Source organism: Lycium ferocissimum, chromosome 4 (genome assembly GCF_029784015.1).
Source record: "Lycium ferocissimum isolate CSIRO_LF1 chromosome 4, AGI_CSIRO_Lferr_CH_V1, whole genome shotgun sequence".
Taxonomy (NCBI): domain Eukaryota; kingdom Viridiplantae; phylum Streptophyta; class Magnoliopsida; order Solanales; family Solanaceae; genus Lycium; species Lycium ferocissimum.
The window spans coordinates 16,381,088-16,403,002 of record NC_081345.1 but is presented as its reverse complement, the minus strand read 5'-3'; the positions used below and the strand labels follow the sequence as shown (position 1 = coordinate 16,403,002).

The 21,915-nt window shown below is 34.5% G+C and overlaps 1 protein-coding gene and 1 pseudogene across 1 annotated transcript; one reads left to right on the top strand and one right to left on the bottom strand.

Annotated features, from left to right (window-relative positions):
• Window positions 1-8,546: 8,546 nt before the first annotated feature.
• LOC132054403 (transcription factor MYB4-like) lies at window positions 8,547-9,698 on the top strand. The gene is made up of 3 exons (XM_059446417.1): window positions 8,547-8,655; window positions 8,909-9,038; window positions 9,245-9,698. Exons 1-3 carry the CDS (start codon window positions 8,547-8,549, stop codon window positions 9,696-9,698), a joined length of 693 nt encoding a protein of 230 aa, XP_059302400.1.
• A 929-nt stretch (window positions 9,699-10,627) lies between these two features.
• Window positions 10,628-11,026, bottom strand: LOC132054404 (peptidyl-prolyl cis-trans isomerase FKBP12-like; annotated as a pseudogene).
• Window positions 11,027-21,915: the final 10,889 nt, after the last annotated feature.

Genomic DNA, 21,915 nt, shown 5'->3' with positions numbered 1-21,915 from the left:
GTAAAATATAACTAAAATCAGTGGCGGACCCACACATGGCCTTACGAGTGCTCGAGCACCCATTAACCCCGCATAAATTGGATATATCTGTATAGAAACGGATGGAAAATGGTATATATTAAAGCAATAGCACCCAATGAACAAAAAGCGTATGCTTTGGTCGAGAAGCTGACTTGAGGATCGTATCTATGGGAAGTTTGTGGGTTCGAATCTTGGTGTCACTATTATCTTCCCTATTTTTTCCCAATATAGTCTTCTCTCTTCTTCCTTTTTTACTTTGTTTGTTTACTTATATGTTTAGTTTTTAATTCCCTTTTACATTTATGTAATTTCCCTATGACACAGAAAAAGATCAAAATCATTGTACAATCATTTTTCTTATTTTTTCTTGAGAAAAGTTGGCAATTTGGGCAAGAAATCCTTCAAGCTAATCATTTTTTTTCAAAAAGGTGCAAAGTCTTTTTTTTTTAAAGGTAATTTTATTGTAACTTTCTCATTAACTTTTTAAATTATCACGGTTAAATAGTTGTGCACTTATACTATGTGATTTGCATTAACTTTATATTAAAAAAAGTGAGCACCCACAAGCCAAAAATCCTGGATCCGCCACTGACTAAAAGAAACGGTTCAGATCTGAAAAAATCCATTTATTCATTCGACCCAACTTTATTTTGTTCCGTTCCAAGAATTCTAACACGGTTTTATACCCATCTAGGAACAATGAAATTTTTTCAGAACTTTCCGTTGATACGACATGCTATTTTTACCATTCATTCCCTTTCGGGATCGGTCGTGGTCTTCCAAACTTTACCGAGAGTAGGGACGAATCCCTCACTTCATCCATATGTGTAAAAGACACTAGCCGCACTTAAAAGCCGAAAACTTAGCTATTATAGACATATAGCATTATATGTGGATGTTGTTATAGAGAATCTGTAGACTAGTCTAGAACAGGGTGAGTAAGGCTATCCCTGTCACACTTTGTAATGGACAAAACATATTACTAGTCCAACCTGAGGTAATCGCTTTGTTGATGGAATAATATGATCACCCACACTGGGTGTTAATTTCGAATTTATCCCATATATTAAAAGAGGTAGTCAAAGAAATATTAATTAATTAAGTTAATTCCTTCAGTGATTATCCAAATTATGAAAATTACTCCGAAAGTAACTTTTTATATTATTTATGACGACAAAATCTTTCGAATATACTCATATTCTCAGCTATACCCAAGTCAAAATTCCACCTGTTGGCACCCATTCCATTAAACCTATTTTAAGAAGTTACTATATTCAAAATCCAAACCCGAATCAAAATAAATCTTCTATTATAATATACTATTAAAGAATACATATAGATGACGGCATCACTTTGTTACATCACTTTCCAATCTGTAACTCAATTGACATTATCTAAAAATAAGGGGGGAAAGGTAATAATCTAACAAAGTACTTCAATTTGATAAAGGGAACATCTCTTTTAGCTTTAACCTCTCAAGTGAAGCCTTGTTCTGCAAAAATCTATAACACTTCATAAGAATAAGCAAATAATAAATAAAAATGGCAATATAGCACAAACAATTTATTATGATAAAACGTATAGAAAACTCACCACGATTCAAAGAATTCTTTTTTTAATCCCAATTGCCTTTATAAATTACCATTTTTATGCAAGAGAAATGATTGACTTTTACCATAAAAAGCAGTACGTATTTTAATGTTAATTAAATAATATGAAAATCACATAAACTAAGAAATTCAACTAATGTCAATATCAGAAACATTGTTATATTGACAATATTTTTATCCTCAAGTATGGTATACAATCAGGGGCGGATCTAGAAAGAAGGGTGGGGATGCCACGCCACCCGCACACCTCGAGCGAAACCTTGCATGTATATATGTAAGTATATATGGGAATGGTAGAAATATGTAAAATGGCACCACGGTCGACAAATAATTGTTTGAGGCCGCTGGTTAAGGCCTGAAAGTTTTGCCTACGGCGCCTGGGATCGAGCCCAACTTGCACCAATTCTCTTAAAAAGACTTCTCTCTTCTAAGAAGCTTATTGCTGCTGGCTTTTTTTTCCCTTATGAGTCACTATTGACTTTTTAAATTTTATTAGTCCTTGCTTTTGTTTATAGTTCATAGTGTTTATGAGTAAGTTTTTATTTTGAGTATCTAAATATGCATCTAAGGTGAGTTCTAATTCTAGTAGATTAGTCTTGAGTTAGCTGATAGCTTCAGAATATAATAACTCTTCAAGGACAATTATAAATGGATAATATATTTTTGTTGATATTAGTAATACTATTGAAGTTTTATGTTTTGTTTAAAATTGTCATAATTATTAAATTATTTCGTTTAATCAATGTCTATATAAATCGAAAAGATGAATAACACGAACTGCGGCGGTAGAAAAAATAAATCAAGTTGAAACCCAAAATAGTGTGACAATCGGTTTGTTTATATAAACGGTCAGAAGTTGCTTCGTTTCCCAACTCATTTAAGTCAACCGAGGCCATGGGTCATTCCCTTGTTTACTAAGCTGGGCTATGATACGCATCGAGAAAGACGACGCATCTGCCTTTCCACTTTCCACGAGTTGAAAAATGTAACGATAGCCAAGAGAACTAGAGAGCTAAAGCTAAATACTTGTAGCTAAGAGGAATAGCCGAACCAAAGCTCAAAATAAATCAAGTCAAAGGCCAAAATAGTGTGATAATCGGTTTGTCTATATAAACTGGAAGGTTGAATAACCTAAATTGAAGCCCAAACAAGTCGAAGCTCAAAATAATGTGGCACCCGGAATCTCAAATTCCTACATCCACCTCTGTATACAACTAACTTCATTCCTATTTTATATTTATTAAATTCAGAATATTTTGTTCCATATCGGTGATGAAACAATAGTTATTTTGAAATTCCATATATTGTATGAAGGTTCGTGCTTTAAAAAAAGTAATAGAAGACCCATTTTCATTTGGGTTAGGGTCTTCGGTAAAGTAACTTTTCAGATTGGGTTAATTAAATAAAATAATGATCGCCAATAGGTGGAGTTTTAACTTGAATTATATATTCTATAGGAGATATATAAATACTTGGACGGTTTTATTAAATAAGGTCATAATTTTGTTAAAAATATGATTCAAATCATAAAATTATGTATAAAACTATTTGAGGGAAAGAATTTGTGAAAAATATTGTAGGTTAAGTATTAAAAAATCAAACTAACTCAATATAGGTAAATTTGAATAAGAAAATCATAAATAAAGATTCGACATTATTTTAGTGAAGGAGAGCGCTTCATTATAAGAGAAATTCACATAAAATGAGAAAATATTATTGTGATAAAATAATTTGCATGGAACAGTATTAAAATTTTAATGCAATATATATGATGAGAAAACTTAAATAAAGATTCATGAAAATATTAAAAAAAGAAATGAATTTTATAGAAAAATAATTTCAAAACTCTCTTCGCTTGTTAAAGTAATCATTTCAAAGTAAACTAAATTTTACAGATTTATTACAATACAAATTCGTCTAGGATGAACTAATACTTCTAAAAATGAATATTCGGTAAGGAAAACTTCACAAAAATAATTAAAAATAAGTGGGTTAATGTAATGAAGCTATAAAATAAACTAATTTCAAAAAGGGATAAGATGCTCGATAGGACATGAATTCTAATATCATAATTGTTTCTCATAGGAACTTTGGCAAATTAATCGAATTATATTAAATCTTTAGAATAGATCAACACAATTTAGGAGAAAGAAATAAAAGACATGAATTCAAAAAATGAACTTTCGAATTGAGAGACATCAAGAATTCTTGTCCATTTCTTATGCCTGAATGTTGAGGGGCGACGTTACAAGTTGCTTTAGGGATGATTCTAAAGCCCATAATCTTTTGGGTATTGTTACCCTTTTGAAGAAGAAGAAGTATTTGGAAAAAGAAGAATATATATATATATATATATATATATATATATATATATATAATATAGAAGTCATCTTATATAAGAGCAAGAGAAAGATCGGCGAGTTAGAAAAAATGGGAAAAAATGATTATTTCTTTGAATTCCTACAAGATCCTTGAATTTGTGGGATTTCATCATATCTCATTACAAAATCTTTGCAGAAAGATAACTGTTAGACATTCGATGAATTAATAAACATTATTTAGTTGTATGAACGAAAGAGAAGTAAAAAAATTACAATAGTATTTGAAAGCTCGTATTTTCTTTTAAAGCTCATAATAAAGATATGACACCGAAGAGACTCAAATGAAGAATTTGTAACTAAAATTTCATGAGATTGGTGTTTAGACATTTTTAATTATAGGAATAAGGAGTAAAAGGTTTTTTTTTTTTTTTTTTTTTTTTAAATATGTTTCTTGGCCAAAGAGAGGTGTCACATGACCTTCCTCGATCTCGGAATTTCATCTATGATATCTTGTAATCTTTCATAACTCCCTCAATGGTGAACATGCTTCAGAAGGTAGATTGTGAATAAGGTCATTTAAAATACAATATCTTGTGAAGCTAATAATTTACAAATAATGAATTTAACTATACAACCAACAAATTCATCCGACCAATTATGACCAAATTGTGAATATTGTTTATATATCCATACAACAAAGTGCAAAGTCTCATAATCATAATTCTCACACATCAAGACTACAAGCTTACAAAAGTTATTTTGAATCATAACTTGTCTATTAGTTAATCACTTTTGAAATGAAAGTGAAACATAAAGAACCAATTCAAATCAATATTCGAACAAACCAACAACGAAATCTCTATAAACAGATTTCCTGTCCATCTATCTCTCTATTCTCATATCGTCGCCCCCTTCTCTCCTTTCTTTGTTCTCCAGCGGGAAGTTCGTCACAGATTTAGCATCGACTTATTTAGCTTTTGTATTGCCAGAAAATGACTACAACTTGATTAAAAAAAAAATCTAAAAAATTATACAAGAAACTCAAAAGATTGATAGAATATGATATCCAAAGAGAAGGCATGCAGCTTATTTATGTAGAGGAGAAATATGAGGATGAGTTGAATAATTAATCCTCCATTATCACCACATTTAAGTATATATACTTAATCTGATTCAGGTCTATAAGAACGTGCCCATTTCTTCATTGTAATAAAACATGGAATAAAATATGAGTAGTAAGAGCATTAATTTGATTTATGTATATAAGAACATGTCATGACGTTACTCATTTTATATTAATCAACTATTAGCCATTATAATTCTTAATTGCTGCAATTAAGAGACGTAACTTTTTGATTTTTTTTTTTAACCTAGAACATAAATTTTTTAAATGAGAAAAGCCAAAAATAGGAGAAAAAAGATAAATAGCAATGGAGATCATAGAGAGGTGCGTTAATCACTTTTGAAATGAAAGTGAAACATAAAGAAGCAATTCAAATCAATATTATTCGAACAAACCAACAACGAAATCTCTATAAACAGATTTCCTGTCCATCTCTCTATTCTCATATCGTCGCCCCCTTCTCTCCTTTCTTTGTTCTCCAGCGAGAAGTTCGTCACAGATTTAGCATCGACTTATTTAGCTTTTGTATTGCCGGAAAATGACTACAACTTGATAAAAAAAAAATCTAAAAAATTATACAAGAAACTCAAAAGATTGATAGAATATGATATCCAAAGAGAGGGCATGCAACTTATTTATGTAGAGGAGAAATATGAGGATGAGTTGAATAATTAATCCTCCATTATCACCACATTTAAGTATATATACTTAATCTGATTCAGGTCTATAAGAACGTGCCCATTTCTTCATTGTAATAAAACATGGAATAAAATATGAGTAGTAAGAGCATTAATTTGGTTTATGTATATAAGAACGTGTCATGCCGTTACTCATTTTAAATTAATCAACTATTAGCCATTATAATTCTTAATTGCTGCAATTAAGAGACGTAACTTTTTGATTTTTTTTTAACCTAGAACATAAATTTTTTAAATGAGAAAAGCCAAAAATAGGAGAAAAAGATAAATAGCAATGGAGATCATAGAGAAGTGCCACATCACCTTGTTTATGCCTAGCTTTATATTATATATAGATTTCGTAATTTAGATAACCATTCAAGGAATTAACTCCAGTCGACTCTTTAAATATCCATGAAGTGTTATATGAAGTTTACAAGAGTGGCAGGATATGACACAAAGACGAAATATTAAGTTGGGGAAAAAATTCATTTCACATAAATAGAAGTAGAAAAAACAAAAGGGAAGAAGAAGAAGCACTTAGACAAAAAGTCTTAGTGCAGACCAAGACTGGAACTAATTTTGTTTGGCTTAGACAACCTTCTTTTATCTCGGATTGTAATAACTATAACTCTACTTTACCTTACTCAAGTGCTAGCTAGTAATAGCATGCATATCTATATATCTATATTATAATAAAAGGAGACAGTCTAGCTTAATATTAAGTCAAATGACGTAATATGAATAAGCCATTTGGCAACAAATTCTATTTGTATCAATTTTAAAAAGAAATTAGTTGACATTATTAAACGAACTCACCTAATTTAGTGTAGTTGATTGGAGAAATATAATTAATTGATATTCTTGGATCTAATATATAGTCAAGAATACTCCTTTAAATGGTAAGATTGACTCCTATTTTCATAGTAAATGGATTCCAAAAGCTTTTGAAATTTAAGTTTTCCTATTTTATGGGGAGGATTCCTATAATTAAGTACAGTTGTAATTTAAATTAGAAAATATTTTTTCTAAACACGTCAAGAACTATTGGTGATTGGTGAAGGATAATATTATGAAGATTAGTTTGAATTGATAAATTAAAGTTTTTCTAAAATATAGATGTATTATTACACTTATACATAATAATATTGCGAAAAAATCTTATAAAGCAGTCAATTTAATAATTATTTAACTTCTCAAATAATAAAATAGTATAATTTATTTTTGGTGCACAAATATGTAACTTTACATATTATCGTTGCAATTTATTTGTTTTAACTACACCGATTAGAAAGTGGAAACAACCAACGAAAATGCCAAGATTTTACCAATATTGCCATATAAATAATAATATCATATAATTTAAAAAATATTCCAATAATATCTATACCTAAGTATAGATTCACTCTTTAATTTTTCTTCTATAGTCGCTAGAATCATGGAGATCACACATTAATTAAGAAGATATAATTGAAAGAAAACTAAAAATAGAAAGAAAATTAAAAAAGATAATGATGAAAGATATGGAAAAGTTGAAGATCATGACATATTGTGAACTATTTTTTTTTAAAATAACAGTTGTGCGTGGTAGTGAATGTGCATATATCTACTCATGTTATTACTTTTAAGAATTCTGAAGACAAATATTAATATGGAAAATTTAATTTATATTTTAAGTTCCGTATTTATTATATGAAAGTGAATAATTGATGAACAATCAAGCGACACGTATGGTAAAATAATATTGTGCCCGAGAGCATTCCAAAATAAAAACCGTATGTGGAATACTATATATTTGAATTGAACATAGTACTAACTCTAAATATATTTGAAGAATTCTAATTTTCACACAGTCTATTACATCATTGTGAATTGCCTTGGAGCTTCGCACAAACATCCATTTCACATATGTACTACGCTCCTGTTTTTGTTTTCTATTCTTTTAGTACGTAGCCTCTCCTTTCCCAAAATGTAGTTCTCTGAACTTATTTTAGTTATACCAACAATGCATAAATCACTGTTTTTTTACTTGAAATATAAATATTGATATCCATGGCAGATGCTTTAGTGGGAGGAACATAGATTTTTTCTGAAACCTTATCTCCATCAGATCCGCAAAGTCAAGATATGTGTGCATATTTATTGTGTGTGGTTCCAAAGATTTATTTTATTAACAGCTGATTTGAACCAATGTGCAATAGAAGCTGGAAGTGTGTGGTGCAATTTTTGCAGGTTTCATAATGTGATAATCCAATATACTTATTTCTTTGTTAGGAAGTCCAAATAGCTCTTTGACGATTGATGCTACAGAATGAGAAGGCAAGGTAAATTTTCATATATGGTTTACATTTCCATCGACATATATAAGACATGAGCATCACTGTTAATAGATTTACTTATGCGCTAGTACTTATTCATTTTTCTATCTTTTCCATCAAACAAATTACTCTACCCCTGGTGCTTTCTGGCTATTTAAAATATTATTTAACAAGAGTACTCTTAGGTTATTTACTATAGTTATTGTATAACTTATATTGTGGTTACTTTTCTTTATCGCCATCCGCGCGCCGCGCGGGTACGAATACTAGTTTTAAATATAAATAAATAATCTTCTTGTTGACCAAAAAAAAAAAAAAGACAAGAAGTCAGATTAGGAACTTTCTTGGAAATGAAGGCTCTAACCTAAATTTCCCCTTATATATAACCAATTAATTAAGCTTTGTGAAGTAAGTGACTTTTGATTCGAAGTCCCATAATTATGGCAGAATTGGTGTTCCAGCAACATGGCAAAAACATGGACTATGTAAAGAAAGGGGAGTGGTCTCCCGAGGAAGACCAAAAATTGATCGCTTATATCAAGAGATATGGCATTTGGAATTGGACCCAAATGCCCAAATATGCAGGTCCAAAACCAAAAGATTTTTTTTAAAAAAAAACCTATTTGATTCACTTATCTTTCTTTAGGGAGCATTTACTCAATTCTCCTTCATTCCCAAAAAAGGGAAAGAATTAAACAAACAAACAAGAAAAAAGCAGAAAGTTTTAACTTTTTTTTTTTTTTTTTTTTAAAACGAATCCTAACTTTTATTGTTGCTTTAGTGCTTTTAGGGTTTCAGTAATGTGGTGCTTAGGCTCATATATATTTGGTTGGTACAGGGCTATCAAGAACTGGAAAGAGTTGCAGACTACGATGGGTCAACTACCTGAGGCCTGATTTAAAGAGAGGACCTTTTAGCATGGAGGAGATGGAAACTGTGATCAGAATGTATCAATCGTTTGGTAGCAGGTGAAAATTGAACTCTAAGTTTTGCATTATTGCAGATTATATTAAGTGGAGTAAATTAATAATCGTATAATCTCTCTAACAGTTAGGCTTTTTAGATGATTGAGTCACACAATTCAAACATTTTCAAAATTGATTGACCAGTATTCAAAGTGAACTATTATGTAATTATCTGTTTGACATATAATTAATGTTTTGTCTTGTTGAAGGTGGTCAGTTATAGCTAAAGAACTTCCTGGAAGGACTGATAACCAAATCAAGAATTTCTACCATACACATTTAAAGAAGCAGCTAGGGACAAAGGTTAATCATGTTCAAGAGAAACCTAAGGCAAGCTCCAAAAAAGCCAAGAAAGCTAAACAAATGAAGATGGGTCAGAAGAAGCCTTTATTAGCTAATAGTAGTCCTCATGAATCTTTTGATTTCGCCAAGTCCTTGGCCAGCAACATCACATTTGACCCAGACAGCTATGTACGTAGTTCAATTGTCAATGATCAACAAGTTCCAACTGAAAACATAGTTATAGTGGAGAGTAATCCAGACACATCTGCAAATCTTGATTTTTACATACAAGATACTATCATGGATCATGTGAATGTTCATTCAACTAATGTGGATTTCTGGTTTGAGCTATATATGGCAGCAGAAAATGTGAAGATCTAGAAGCTGAATCTACTTTGGAAGTTTAATTACGAATACTTGAGGAGAGTAGTTATATATGGCAGCAGACAATGCTCCTTTTGTGGTCTTCTTAACTTTTTGTGTTATTATATTAGTACTACGAGCTTCTGTTACTATTTGCTACTTCTTGTACTTCGATTACCAATATTGATGTAGTTACTGTTTATAATGTTTGTTATGCTTTCTATAGTATTTTGTCATAGCTTCTTCATTTCTATTATTTCCTTTTTTCAAACTGCTTTGAACTGTTTTTCTCGAGCCGAGACCTCTCTACCTCCAAAGTAGGGTAAGGTGTGCATGCACTCTACCCTCCCTAGACCCCGGGATTACACTAGGTTTGTTGTACATTAGTAGTACGAGCAACATATATGTGCCTATGTGGTATGCATTTTATGGCCACTTAAGTTTTTATACCATAACTGAGCAATATGAGGTTTCAATAAGCAATGATTCAGAGATATTATACTAGCCAGTATAAATATTCAGGTTTTTTTTTTTTTTTTTTTTTTTTTTAAAGCTAGAAAGCATTTATTATTGCCTCAACCTGTTTCAATAAGTTGCATAATGCAAAGAGTACATGGGCAGCAAAGATACCCTCAAGCTGTCATAGCAAGTGCCAAAATATTATGTCTAATAGCCTGTTTGGATGGGCTTAAAATAAGCGGTTATAATAAGGAAACAGCTTATAAAAAAAAAAAAAAAAAATAAGTTGTGGTAGGCTAACTTATTTTTTTGGCTTATAAGCTTTTTTCAGCTTATAAGGTTCGCTTTAGATAAGCTCAGTCAAACGGGCCTAATTTTTTTTGGGGCTTATTTTATGCACAAAATGGCTTTAAAATTTTTGGCCAAACACTCAAAAAAGCTGAAAACAGTTTATAAGCAACTTATAAGCCAATCCAAAAGGGCTCTAACAATCACCAAACGGTCTACTGCAAAGAGTACAACAGCTCCCTGAGAATTGCCCAAATGTTGGGAAAATGCTCACTGTGCACCTAGGACTTCAATCTCAAAAACCAGAACTGAGTTGGGCTGAATACCCGATGCTGGAAATCCACCAGCACCATAAGGATAATCAGGGGTGCACGTTAATCGAGCATCTTCTCCCAATTGCATGCCCAGTACTCATTTATCCCATCCTTTGATAACTTTGCCTTGACCAATCTGGAAAGAGAAAGGCTGCTGGCCTGGATCGTTAGTGCTCCAGAACTTTTGACTCAGGTCTCTATTTTCCCGTAACCAGTGCAGTGGACGGTGACAGTTTGACCAGGTTGTGGTTTGGGGCCATTTCCAGCTTCCTTCTCTACTCCCATTTTTGACCGAAACGATTTTTTTTGTTTAGGGCATTCAGATTGAATCTTAAGTTGAAATTTCATCTCTCATCAAATATAAATGCTGATATGCATTCTCCTCAGTCCTTTTCGATTTCTTTGATGCTTTTAAAATTAGTTTACTATCCCAAAGCTTAATTTCAACTAAGCAATTAACAATCCATGCTTTTATCACACAAAAATTATCATATGGAGTTTCATGTATGTTAGGATTGGGAAGCTGAGTAGTGCGGAATTAAAGTCAAACAATGTTATAATGACTAAGTTCAAAAAATAAATGAGGCGCATATTTAACGTGGTTTGGTGAATGTGACTTACGTCCACAAGCGGAGAGGAGCAAATTTATTATAACAATCGATAAAAAAAAGAGAGTACAAAATTTGAGATAAACTCTAATTAATCCCAAAATATCCCTAGAGAATATACCTCACAATTATCACTCCAAAAAAGAGGTTCACTTAAAGTATTTCACAATGCGAACTGTATTGAATATAAACCACACTCTCTATTGCAAAAAAAAAAAAAAAAAAGTCGATTTTGTTACAAAAGATGGGATCATTCAAATGAAGAAAAAAAAATCAATATTTAGGGGAAAGTTCTTGGTCCCCTAAAGAAAAAAGAATCAAAGAAAGTACTTTTATCCTTTGGCTCCAAGAACACTTGGTCATCACGCAAGTATTTTGCACATTATCAAATTTAGGTCATATCAAAATACTTTTATTCTTTAGGACATGGGAAAGGAGGCATGACAAGATAATGAAGGTTTAGCAAATCAAAGGGAATAAGCTTTGTCCATGCAATACGTTGTGTTCCGGGCTATGATTCAAATCGCTCATACCAGAGAAATTTTTTGTTACAATTAAATATGCAGCAAACGTACCCCCCAAAAAAAAGGTAACAAAAGAAGTAAGAAGGCCTACAAGTGACCAAGGATAAGTATCAGGGACAGTCGGGATTAGTAAAGAGAAATCATAGCACTGGAAGAGGTGAGAGTTTTAAAAGAGGAATATTTTTAGGAATTTCAATAATCGTTAAAAGAAAGGAAGACAGTATGCCTATGGATAGCATGACGACAGTACTGCCTGAGACTAGAAAATACTTTCTGCGTCGTGAAATCATAAGTCACCGTTTATATTAAATTGCGAGAGCATATGTCATAGGACCGTATAAATAATTGTCCTGATGAAATGGCTAGTAAAATGGTGTGGGGACGACAATAAATATTTGAAGAAAAATGGAAGCTAGTTAAGTCTCAATTAGCCGCTGGTATTGGAGAGCCAAGGATTTAAAGAGGGAAGCATACTCGTATTGAAAGGAAGTTGTGATTAAGTAAGATTTTATTTTAGTCTCATGCTTATGAGTTATTTTGTAATGATGTTAAGATTGGAGGAGAGGAAATTGGAGGAAAGATTCAAACATGGATCTGAAGAAATTTTGAATAGTAGATTAGCTTGGGATATGATCATTAGTATGTTGTAATTTGTAAGTATAATCTTGTGATGAGGGATAACAATGATGATAAGAAAATGATGTATACAAGTGCATAAGGGATGGTGTTGAGGTTGTTGTATGGGTTGAATTGAGGGATCATGCGGGCACCCACACTAACCTTCCCCGGTGGGCGAACCCTTCGAAGATAACTACCTTAATTTGATACAACATGCGGAATAAATGCTATTATTATAAGAAATTCCCAAAAAATCTGGTCTAGACTCATACAAGAGCTTCTAAGAAGTTTACAATTTGAATAGATAACGGACTCAAAAGCGGATACGACTTCGTTTGAAGGATAGAGAACAACGAAATCTAAGGAGAGACTGCGGGTTGCAATATCTCAAATAGCTCACCCAAACGCCTTTGACGAATGCCTCGAAACGGTCGTGAGACTCCGAACATCACACGAAAATAACTCTACACTCCGGAAGGAGTGTAGCAAAAGTAGTATGAGCACAACACTAGGCTCGTAGGTATCATAGGCCGACAATGGTTAGTTCACGCATATAAACAAGAAGCAACTAACAAGTAAGCGAGATAAGTAATCAAACACGGTCACACATCTAGCACATGAGAAAGTCTTGCATTAACGATAGTCACAAGGGATCTCAATATCTCGGATTATAAGCCTAGGGAGAATTCTATAAACCTCGATTCCATCCAACCTTTAAAATAAATACTCACAAACAACAACTCGGTAATTCACAAATCAAGAATCAATCGAGAGAATGTGCCATGCAATGACATGAATGACCATTCAAATGGAGTGCTATGCAATGCAATGTCGTGCTATGTAAATGTTATGCAATGCGTAGTCACCTCTCACACTCCACTCCCGTACACACATGCTATGGCAATGCCTCATAGTCATGACCCATGGGGGACCCGCGAAGTCCATGTACCACTCGCTCCGGAATATAACCTCGGATCACGAGCACACTCTCACGATCCCGGCAAAGACCTCGGGCATCGGACACTCCATCGTTCCGGCAAGAAACCTCGGGCAACAAACACTCACAATCTCGCGAAACCTAGCGAAACCTCGGAGTCTCTCTCGTCACTCTCAATCTCCGGCAGAAACCTCGGAGTCTCTCTGTCACTCTCAATCTCCGGCAAAAACCTCGGAGTCTCTCAATCACTCTCCTCACCATTATAACAACATAAGAGTAATATGAAAGCATGTCATGCATGATATCAGTCTCAATTATATCACCAATATGCAATAAACAAGTACAAGTCATATTATTGCCCACGGCTCAATCATCAATATTACCCTTCCCTTTCATAAGGTGAGGGAGCTAGTATGTGATAAAGATACAACTAGGTGATAATTACATCACATAGCACATAGAATATGGGATGCATGCCTCGCATGGAATCAACCTCAATAATCACCGCAATCATAGGTTCCATAGATTCATACTAGGAATTGCAATTCAATATTCAATTCTCGTAATAACCTTCCTCTTCCATATGACCGGTGGGATAACAAGAGAGAGAGAATTATATCAAATACATGAAATCACAATACAATGACAGCTCACATAACAATATCGTAATAATGGCGACGAGCCCACATAACGATATCACAATAATGGCGACAAGCCCACATAAACGATATCACAATAATGGCGACAAGCCCACATACCGGTAATACCAACCTAGATGGAATTTACCTCCACACCATGCCCGAAGGCCTATCATGCTTTCCCCGTCAATCACTACTATTTACATACGTTTCGCTAACCGGAGTCTAGACATAAAGTAAACCGTAACCTACCTCAATGCCGAACAGGTGTCACGAACTTTCACGCCAAAGCTTTTTCCTTCGAAGTGCTTCCGATCGGACAAGGTCTTTAGTGCTTATTCGTCACACAATATGTGTACGCTACCCAATAATACTTCAACCTATATTAAGACGCCAACAACTATGGTTAAGCTACGGGGAGATTCAAACGTATTCTAACGTTAGTAACTCCTTTCTAGATGTTTAGGCGATGTTTTCTCTTGTATCTAAACCAACCACATACTACCAATACAACATCAATAATTATGTGTTCAATACCAATCCGGACAGCCCACACAATATTCTAAACAACCCACATTCATAACATGCAATAACGATTCACATACGGTTTCGACATTCTCAAGTTACTTTTATTAGTTTGTAGCCTTAACGTTTGCATGTAACAACTTATAACAGCCCATCCAACATACAATATGATGTATACTCTTAACTTATAATTATTCTTTCCAACTTAATGAAAACACAAGTCCAAAACAGTCCACTACCACAACATGTCCAAAACGAGTCTCTAACCGACAACATAACGATGTTCGGAATTCTTGCAAACGTTTACGAACATACTAAGCCAACCACATGCGATTTTTATACATCATTTCATGTCTTCTTTTCATATAATTTCAGTAAGTTATGACCAGCTATCCACACGACAAGTACAACATCAATTCATACGCAACTACGCTATATCGTCATTTTTATAATCCTTATAACAACTCACAAATGACTTTAGTTTCAACTCCAACCATTAAACACCTTCATTTCCATCATAAAATTCATGATAATAACAATCAAAATATCAAGTAAAAACAGTTCACTAACTTCTTCACAAAACAGTCCACACACGGCTACACCATGCTTCAACATCATCTCTCACATAAAATCATAGATTCAACCATTTTCATACTAACATAACTTCACCTTTAACCTTCCAATTCTTTTCATTCTTTTTACCATGAGATCTATGATAGTAACAACCATATTTATTAAAGAAAATCAGTCCATTAATTCCACCAAAACAGTCCCTACGGCCAACTAACATTCCAACACCAACTTTCATGATTTTATGCATGCGATTCATGTTCGTCAAGTTACAACCATACTTCAACATCAACACATATAACCCCATAACTACCATCATGTTCCAACATCAACACACCTTATTTCATGCATACAACTTATATTCACACATCTACATCACCCTTAATACATGAAAAGAAAGTTAGATCTTACCTTGACAACTTGACTTCTCTACTTGGCTAGAGTTGGTGACTTGAGATGGAAATGGTTCTTGTTGCTCCAAAGACTATCTTCACGTTTTAGGGACCTTCTAAAGGGTTGAAACACCTTGGAAAATAATTTTTGGATCAAGACTCAAAGGGCTCAAAAATCAGCCCCTTGGCCGAAAGCTCTCTCTCTCTCCCTCTCTAGGTTTTCTTTCTTTGTTGTGAAGTTGAAATGAATGTAATGGCTGATTCCTTAGTCATTATTTGGTTCAACTTTGATGCCTACAAGTTGGTCACATGCTCCACTTATGGCATGAGTCACTCCATTAACTTTACACTTAAAATTCCATTTTTTTCTACAACTTTAGGCCAAGTGTGGCCAAGCCTCACCTTCTTGTTTCTCCTTTCTTCTTTCTTTTCAATTGTTTACAAGACAATTGTATGTGTGGTGAATGATTCATACACCATCCTTTGTCCATTGTAATTATGCCAAGATGAATGAGCAATATTTAATGTGAAATGATCCCTCCACCATGTTGTGTCTTCCTAAAATAATGTATACTTTCATAAAGTAGTAGATGCTTAAATATTCAAATGCATGCTTCACATGGATGCCTTATTTTCAGTCACTTGGCTGAATTCCACACTCCTTTCTTTCAATTTGGTTGTCCACAATATAATGTAAGTGTAGTGGATGAATCACATTTAAATGTATATTTGTATGTCTCCCATAGTAGTCTTATTTAAGATGACTTTGAGTCATCTTTTGGACATGGCATGTTAATGTTCATATTGGCTCATTGTTGCCACTAATTTTAACTTAACACCACGATTAAGTAGTTCCTAATTTCCATTAATGCTTCTATACCAAACAAAATTTGTAGATAAATTGTGACTTCAAACGAAATCGGAAGTTAAAGTCTCTACTTTGTATCTTGAGATAGTCTTAATACTCAGCCCGACTTGAATCATCCATATCTCCTTACCCCGATATCATTTTGACGAGCTGTTTGTTGCGTTGCAAACTAGACTCGATGAACTTAATTTTAGGCTTTTGAAACACCTTAAAACTCCTCATATACTAGGAGATATGCCTCCTACAATATAGGCTAAAATCGGGTCCGAGATTTTACTGAAATTGTTCCGATTCATTTCGTTTAACTTCTAATCCTCTTCCAACCTCATGTAACCTCTTATACATACATATACACAGTCATTTACATCCATAACAATTCATATACATGTCTCGAAGGGTCCGTAGAATCACAATAACCATAAGTAGAACTCACAAAGCTTCGACGAAACTCCAATCGAAAAAGTATATTCCTATCTTTTGTCCATCTTCTATATCATTACTAATAATCTCAAATACTTTAAAAGGTCACTCACATTACCTCATATACATACTCATAACGCGATTTCAAATCCTTTAGGTTACCAGGTCACCTCGAGATACTTAAGACAACCATATTTATAACGATATTCTTACTAACTCGATTAACTTTCCTTGAACCTTCTTAACTCATTCTTTCTTGTTTTAATACAAGTAGCAAGGATTATTATGGAGTGTGACATTCTCCCCTCCTTTAGAACATTCGTCCTCGCATGTCAAATGAGGACTAAAACTCGTCAATTAAATAACCGAATCACCCGTTATCGCGAGACTATAGACAGCAAGATTTGACCACGAAAAGGGTGTTTTAGGAATATTATGCCTAAAAGTGCTAAACGACCAAATGGGTCGTTACATCAGATACCAATTAAACAATCGCTCGTCCTCGAGCGACATGAGAAGAATGAACGCGACGGTAACTAAAGAATCTTTAATAGGACAATGCGGGAAACCTCTACGGAATGCATCATAAACATTTCTCTCTCGCCTTACTAGCGGAACTCCCTCTAACTTAGATAAAAGACCTAATTTTCATATTTCCAAATTCAAATTTTCCCCCATCCTCGGTTTTCGAATATAAGCCTTTGCTTTTGTCGAAATGTTCTAATCCTATATAACCAAACCTATGAATGTTATCGATAGGCCCCACAATTTTCCTTAGAACCACACCAACCTTAGAATAAGACGCAAACCTTTTCGGTAAAGTATTCGATTTCACTAACCCTTCTTTCACCATTCTTAAATTTTCTTCGTACCACGACTCCTTAGGAATACATGAAGACCAACCCGAAACCACAACATACTCTTGTCGGGAAAGACTCCTTGCTTTAGCGGAGCAACCTTAAGCGATCCCAACAAACCGATCCACTCATAACCGACCTTGCTAATTCTAAGTCTTACTTACACCTCCAAATCACAATGCGGGAAGCATACCACCGAATACTCCGCGCAGCCAAGTTCGTAGGACACCATCCGATCACCCTATAACCTCTTGCGACCATAGTACCTTAAATCACTACCAAGTACTAACGTAACCCATTAATTTAATCATACTTTAACTCAACGGAATCCACAAACCCACTTTTCATGGATAAACCCCAATTTCTACTTTAGAAATTCGGATTAAAGTTTAAACTAAGGAATTGAATCAAATCTATATTATGGTTTAGACCTTACTCCATTGAAGGAACTTGGAGAACGCCTTTGAATTCTCCTAAGTCCAACATATTATCCCAAAAGCAACATTAATAACAAAAATCTGCCTCGTTTTTATCCAAATAATTGAATTCCAAAATTTTTAATGAAACCTTCTTATGAAATGAATCAAATGATATCAAGTTGGCTTTTGAATTTTTGATCCGTTTGACCTTATAATGAATGAGATATGGTGGTTTAAAGCTTTAGAATGGAAAAACCAACGATATAATCATAAATTTTAATAAAAGAAATCGATTTTCAAACGTTTACTCAAAAGTCAACTTTCGCTCAACTTAGAACTTTAATTTCAAAACTTATATTTTCTTTGCGATTCTCATCCATCTCCGGGAATGACATATTCCCATAAGCCATAAACATTCCTTCAATAAATTTTGAATCGAGTCTTATTTCGTTCCGTGACCATCTTTTCATCATGGCATATTTAATGCTAAAAATTTTAATTATTAACCAAACGAACTCTCCATCAATTTCGTCATAAATAATATTTCAAATCTAACGAATCTTCAAATCGCCAAAACACGTTTCCCCAAAATAAATAATTTATCCAAATAATTGAATTCCAAAATTTTCATAATGAAACCTTCTCCCAAAGTGAATCAAATGATATCCGTTGACTTCAATTTTTGCAAGCGAGTCAAAATAAATACTACGGAGCTTATAGAATGGACGATACGTCAAAAAGATAATCGATTTTCAAACGACCGCTTCATTCTGCTCAAACCTGTTAATATTCTCATATTCTTTCGTCGAAGTACCCTTGCCAAAAATACTTAATGGAAATAATTCCCCTTTCTCCTTAGTTCATAAGTTCACTAACGTGATCACCGATCTCTAAAAGTCTTTCACCATTAGTACTAGTCACACCATCATCATTGTTACCGTAAATAATTCCATTGACCCATGCCTTATTCAATAGTCCTCAAAAAGGTGCTCACGTATGAATAACCAACCCCTTACTTAACTATACCGAACCATACACATCTAACTAACCGTGTATTTTTATTTATTTATTTTTTTTTTTTTTTTTTTTTTTTTTTCGCTGGCCTTTGGTCAACCCTAAGTCATTGTATTCAAAATCAAAGAAATCCTCAAGATTTAACCTTTGCACAACTTTCCGATAATTCTCATTCGAAAACTTAGATGCGACCGATAATCCTTCAACTATACCTCCATCCTTGTCCAACGCAAGAGTTGTTTCTAATTGTCGATCAACGGCTCCCATTAGCCTACGACAAGTTCGACGGACCAACGCCTATACGACTTTAACACTACCCTAATACCAACCCACTATGAAAATGCCCACGAATCAACACTCTTGGTTTCAACAATTCCCTCTATCATCACTAACCTCGAAGATGCTAAGTGAACCCACGAACACACTTTACAAGTGAATGAACACTCGTCTATTCCACTAGACTTCACTTATCATAAGTAATACGCAACTCTGATTTCTATCAGAAAACCATTTTCGAACGAACTCACAACCACTAATTATATTCTGCTATCACAATACTAATCAAATTTAAGCCAACTCCACATTTCATAGCCTATACAATTTGTGCACACGCACACTTTGCAACTTATCTCATAAACGTATCAGATACCAATTATTCCGTTCCTATAGTGAAGATTGATTTATCTGAGTATTTTTTTTTTTTACGCATTTGTCACATCATCAAAATAACACTCTTGCCAAAATACTATAAGAACTCTTACTTTGCTATACGCTTCCCAAAACTGATCATATCATCAAATAAATCGCTCTTATTAAGCCATAAATGCACTCTTGCGCCTTCGAGAAAACCCAATACTATAATTATGGAGATCCTATGACCCTATGAATCGCCTCTCCCATCTCTTCAACCAACCTCACAATAACGAGCCTAACCACGACTCCACACAGTGAAACCTTAGGTCATATCTAGAAACCGAACTTAGTCACGCATCTAAATTAGGACAACACAACTCGTCTTGTACCACGTGTCGGAAACAACCGTTCGCGCAAGAATTTAAGGATGAGTTCCCATCATCGGAGAGAAGGTAAAACGAGAGAAGTTCGGATACCAATTGGGATCAACTAGATACCAATTTGAATGAAGTAGCACGAAATAATGAAAGAATACGAAGTTTCCTAGATGTCCCATAGCCCCAATTATAAGTGTGGCGCGCAACACACCCATAAGTAGGACTACTACTAGACATTGCTCTTGTACTTATAGACCGGGTAACCTAAGCTCGATACCAACTTTGTCACGACCCAAATCATGGATCATGCGGGCACCCACACTAACCTTCCCGGTGGGCGAACCCTTGAGATAACTACCTTAATTTGATACAACATGCGGAATAAATGCTATTATTATAAGAAATTCCCAAAATCTGGTCTAGACTCATACAAGAGCTTCTAAGAAGTTTACAATTTGAATAGATAACGGACTCAAGCGGATACGACACGTTGAAGGATAGAGAACAACGAAATCTAAGGAGAGACTGCGGGTTGCAATATCTCAAATAGCTCACCCAAACGTCTTTGACGAATGCCTCGAAACGGTCGTGAGACTCCGAACATCACACGAAAATAACTCTACACTCCCGGAAGGAGTGTAGCAAAAGTAGTATGAGCACAACACTAGGCTCGTAGGTATCATAGGCCGACAATGGTTAGTTCACGCATATAAACAAGAAGCAACTAACAAGTAAGCGAGATAAGTAATCAAACACGGTCACACATCTAGCACATGAGAAAGTCTTGCATTAACGATAGTCACGGGGATCTCAATATCTCGGATTATAAGCCTAGGGAGAATTCTATAAACCTCGATTCCATCCAACCTTTAAAATAAATACTCACAAACAACAACTCGGTAATTCACAAATCAAGAATCAATCGAGAGAATGTGCCATGCAATGACATGAATGACCATTCAAATGGAGTGCTATATGCAATGCAATGTCGTGCTATGTAAATGTTATGCAATGCGGTAGTCACCTCTCACACTCCACTCCCGTACACACATGCTATGGCAATGCCTCATAGTCATGACCCATGGGGGACCCGCGAAGTCCATGTACCACTCGCTCCGGAATATAACCTCGGATCACGAGCACACTCTCACGATCCCGGCAAAGACCTCGGGCATCGGACACTCCATCGTTCCCGGCAAGAAACCTCGGGCAACAAACACTCACAATCTCGGCGAAACCTCGGAGTCTCTCTCGTCACTCTCAATCTCCGGCAGAAACCTCGGAGTCTCTCTCTGTCACTCTCAATCTCCGGCGAGAAACCTCGGAGTCTCTCTCGTCTCTCTCAATCTCCGGCAAAAACCTCGGAGTCTCTCAATCACTCTCCTCACCATTATAACAACATAAGAGTAATATGAAAGCATGTCATGCATGATATCAGTCTCAATTATATCACCAATATGCAATAAACAAGTACAAGTCATATTATTGCCCACGGCTCAATCATCAATATTACCCTTCCCTTTCATAAGGTGAGGGAGCTAGTATGTGATAAAGATACAACTAGGTGATAATTACATCACATAGCACATAGAATATGGGATGCATGCCTCGCATGGAATCAACCTCAATAATCACCGCAATCATAGGTTCCATAGATTCATACTAGGAATTGCAATTCAATATTCAATTCTCGGTAATAACCTTCCTCTTCCATATGACCGGTGGGATAACAAGAGAGAGAGAATTATATCAAATACATGAAATCACAATACAA

Excerpts from the sequence above, each read along its gene's own strand:
- LOC132054403 (XM_059446417.1), top strand. The coding sequence starts at position 8,547 with ATGGACTATGTAAAGAAAGGGGAGTGGTCTCCCGAGGAAGACCAAAAA. Across the intron at positions 8,656-8,908 it reads CCAAATGCCCAAATATGCAG|GGCTATCAAGAACTGGAAAG; the intron begins GTCCAAAACCAA and ends TGGTTGGTACAG. Across the intron at positions 9,039-9,244 it reads TATCAATCGTTTGGTAGCAG|GTGGTCAGTTATAGCTAAAG; the intron begins GTGAAAATTGAA and ends GTCTTGTTGAAG.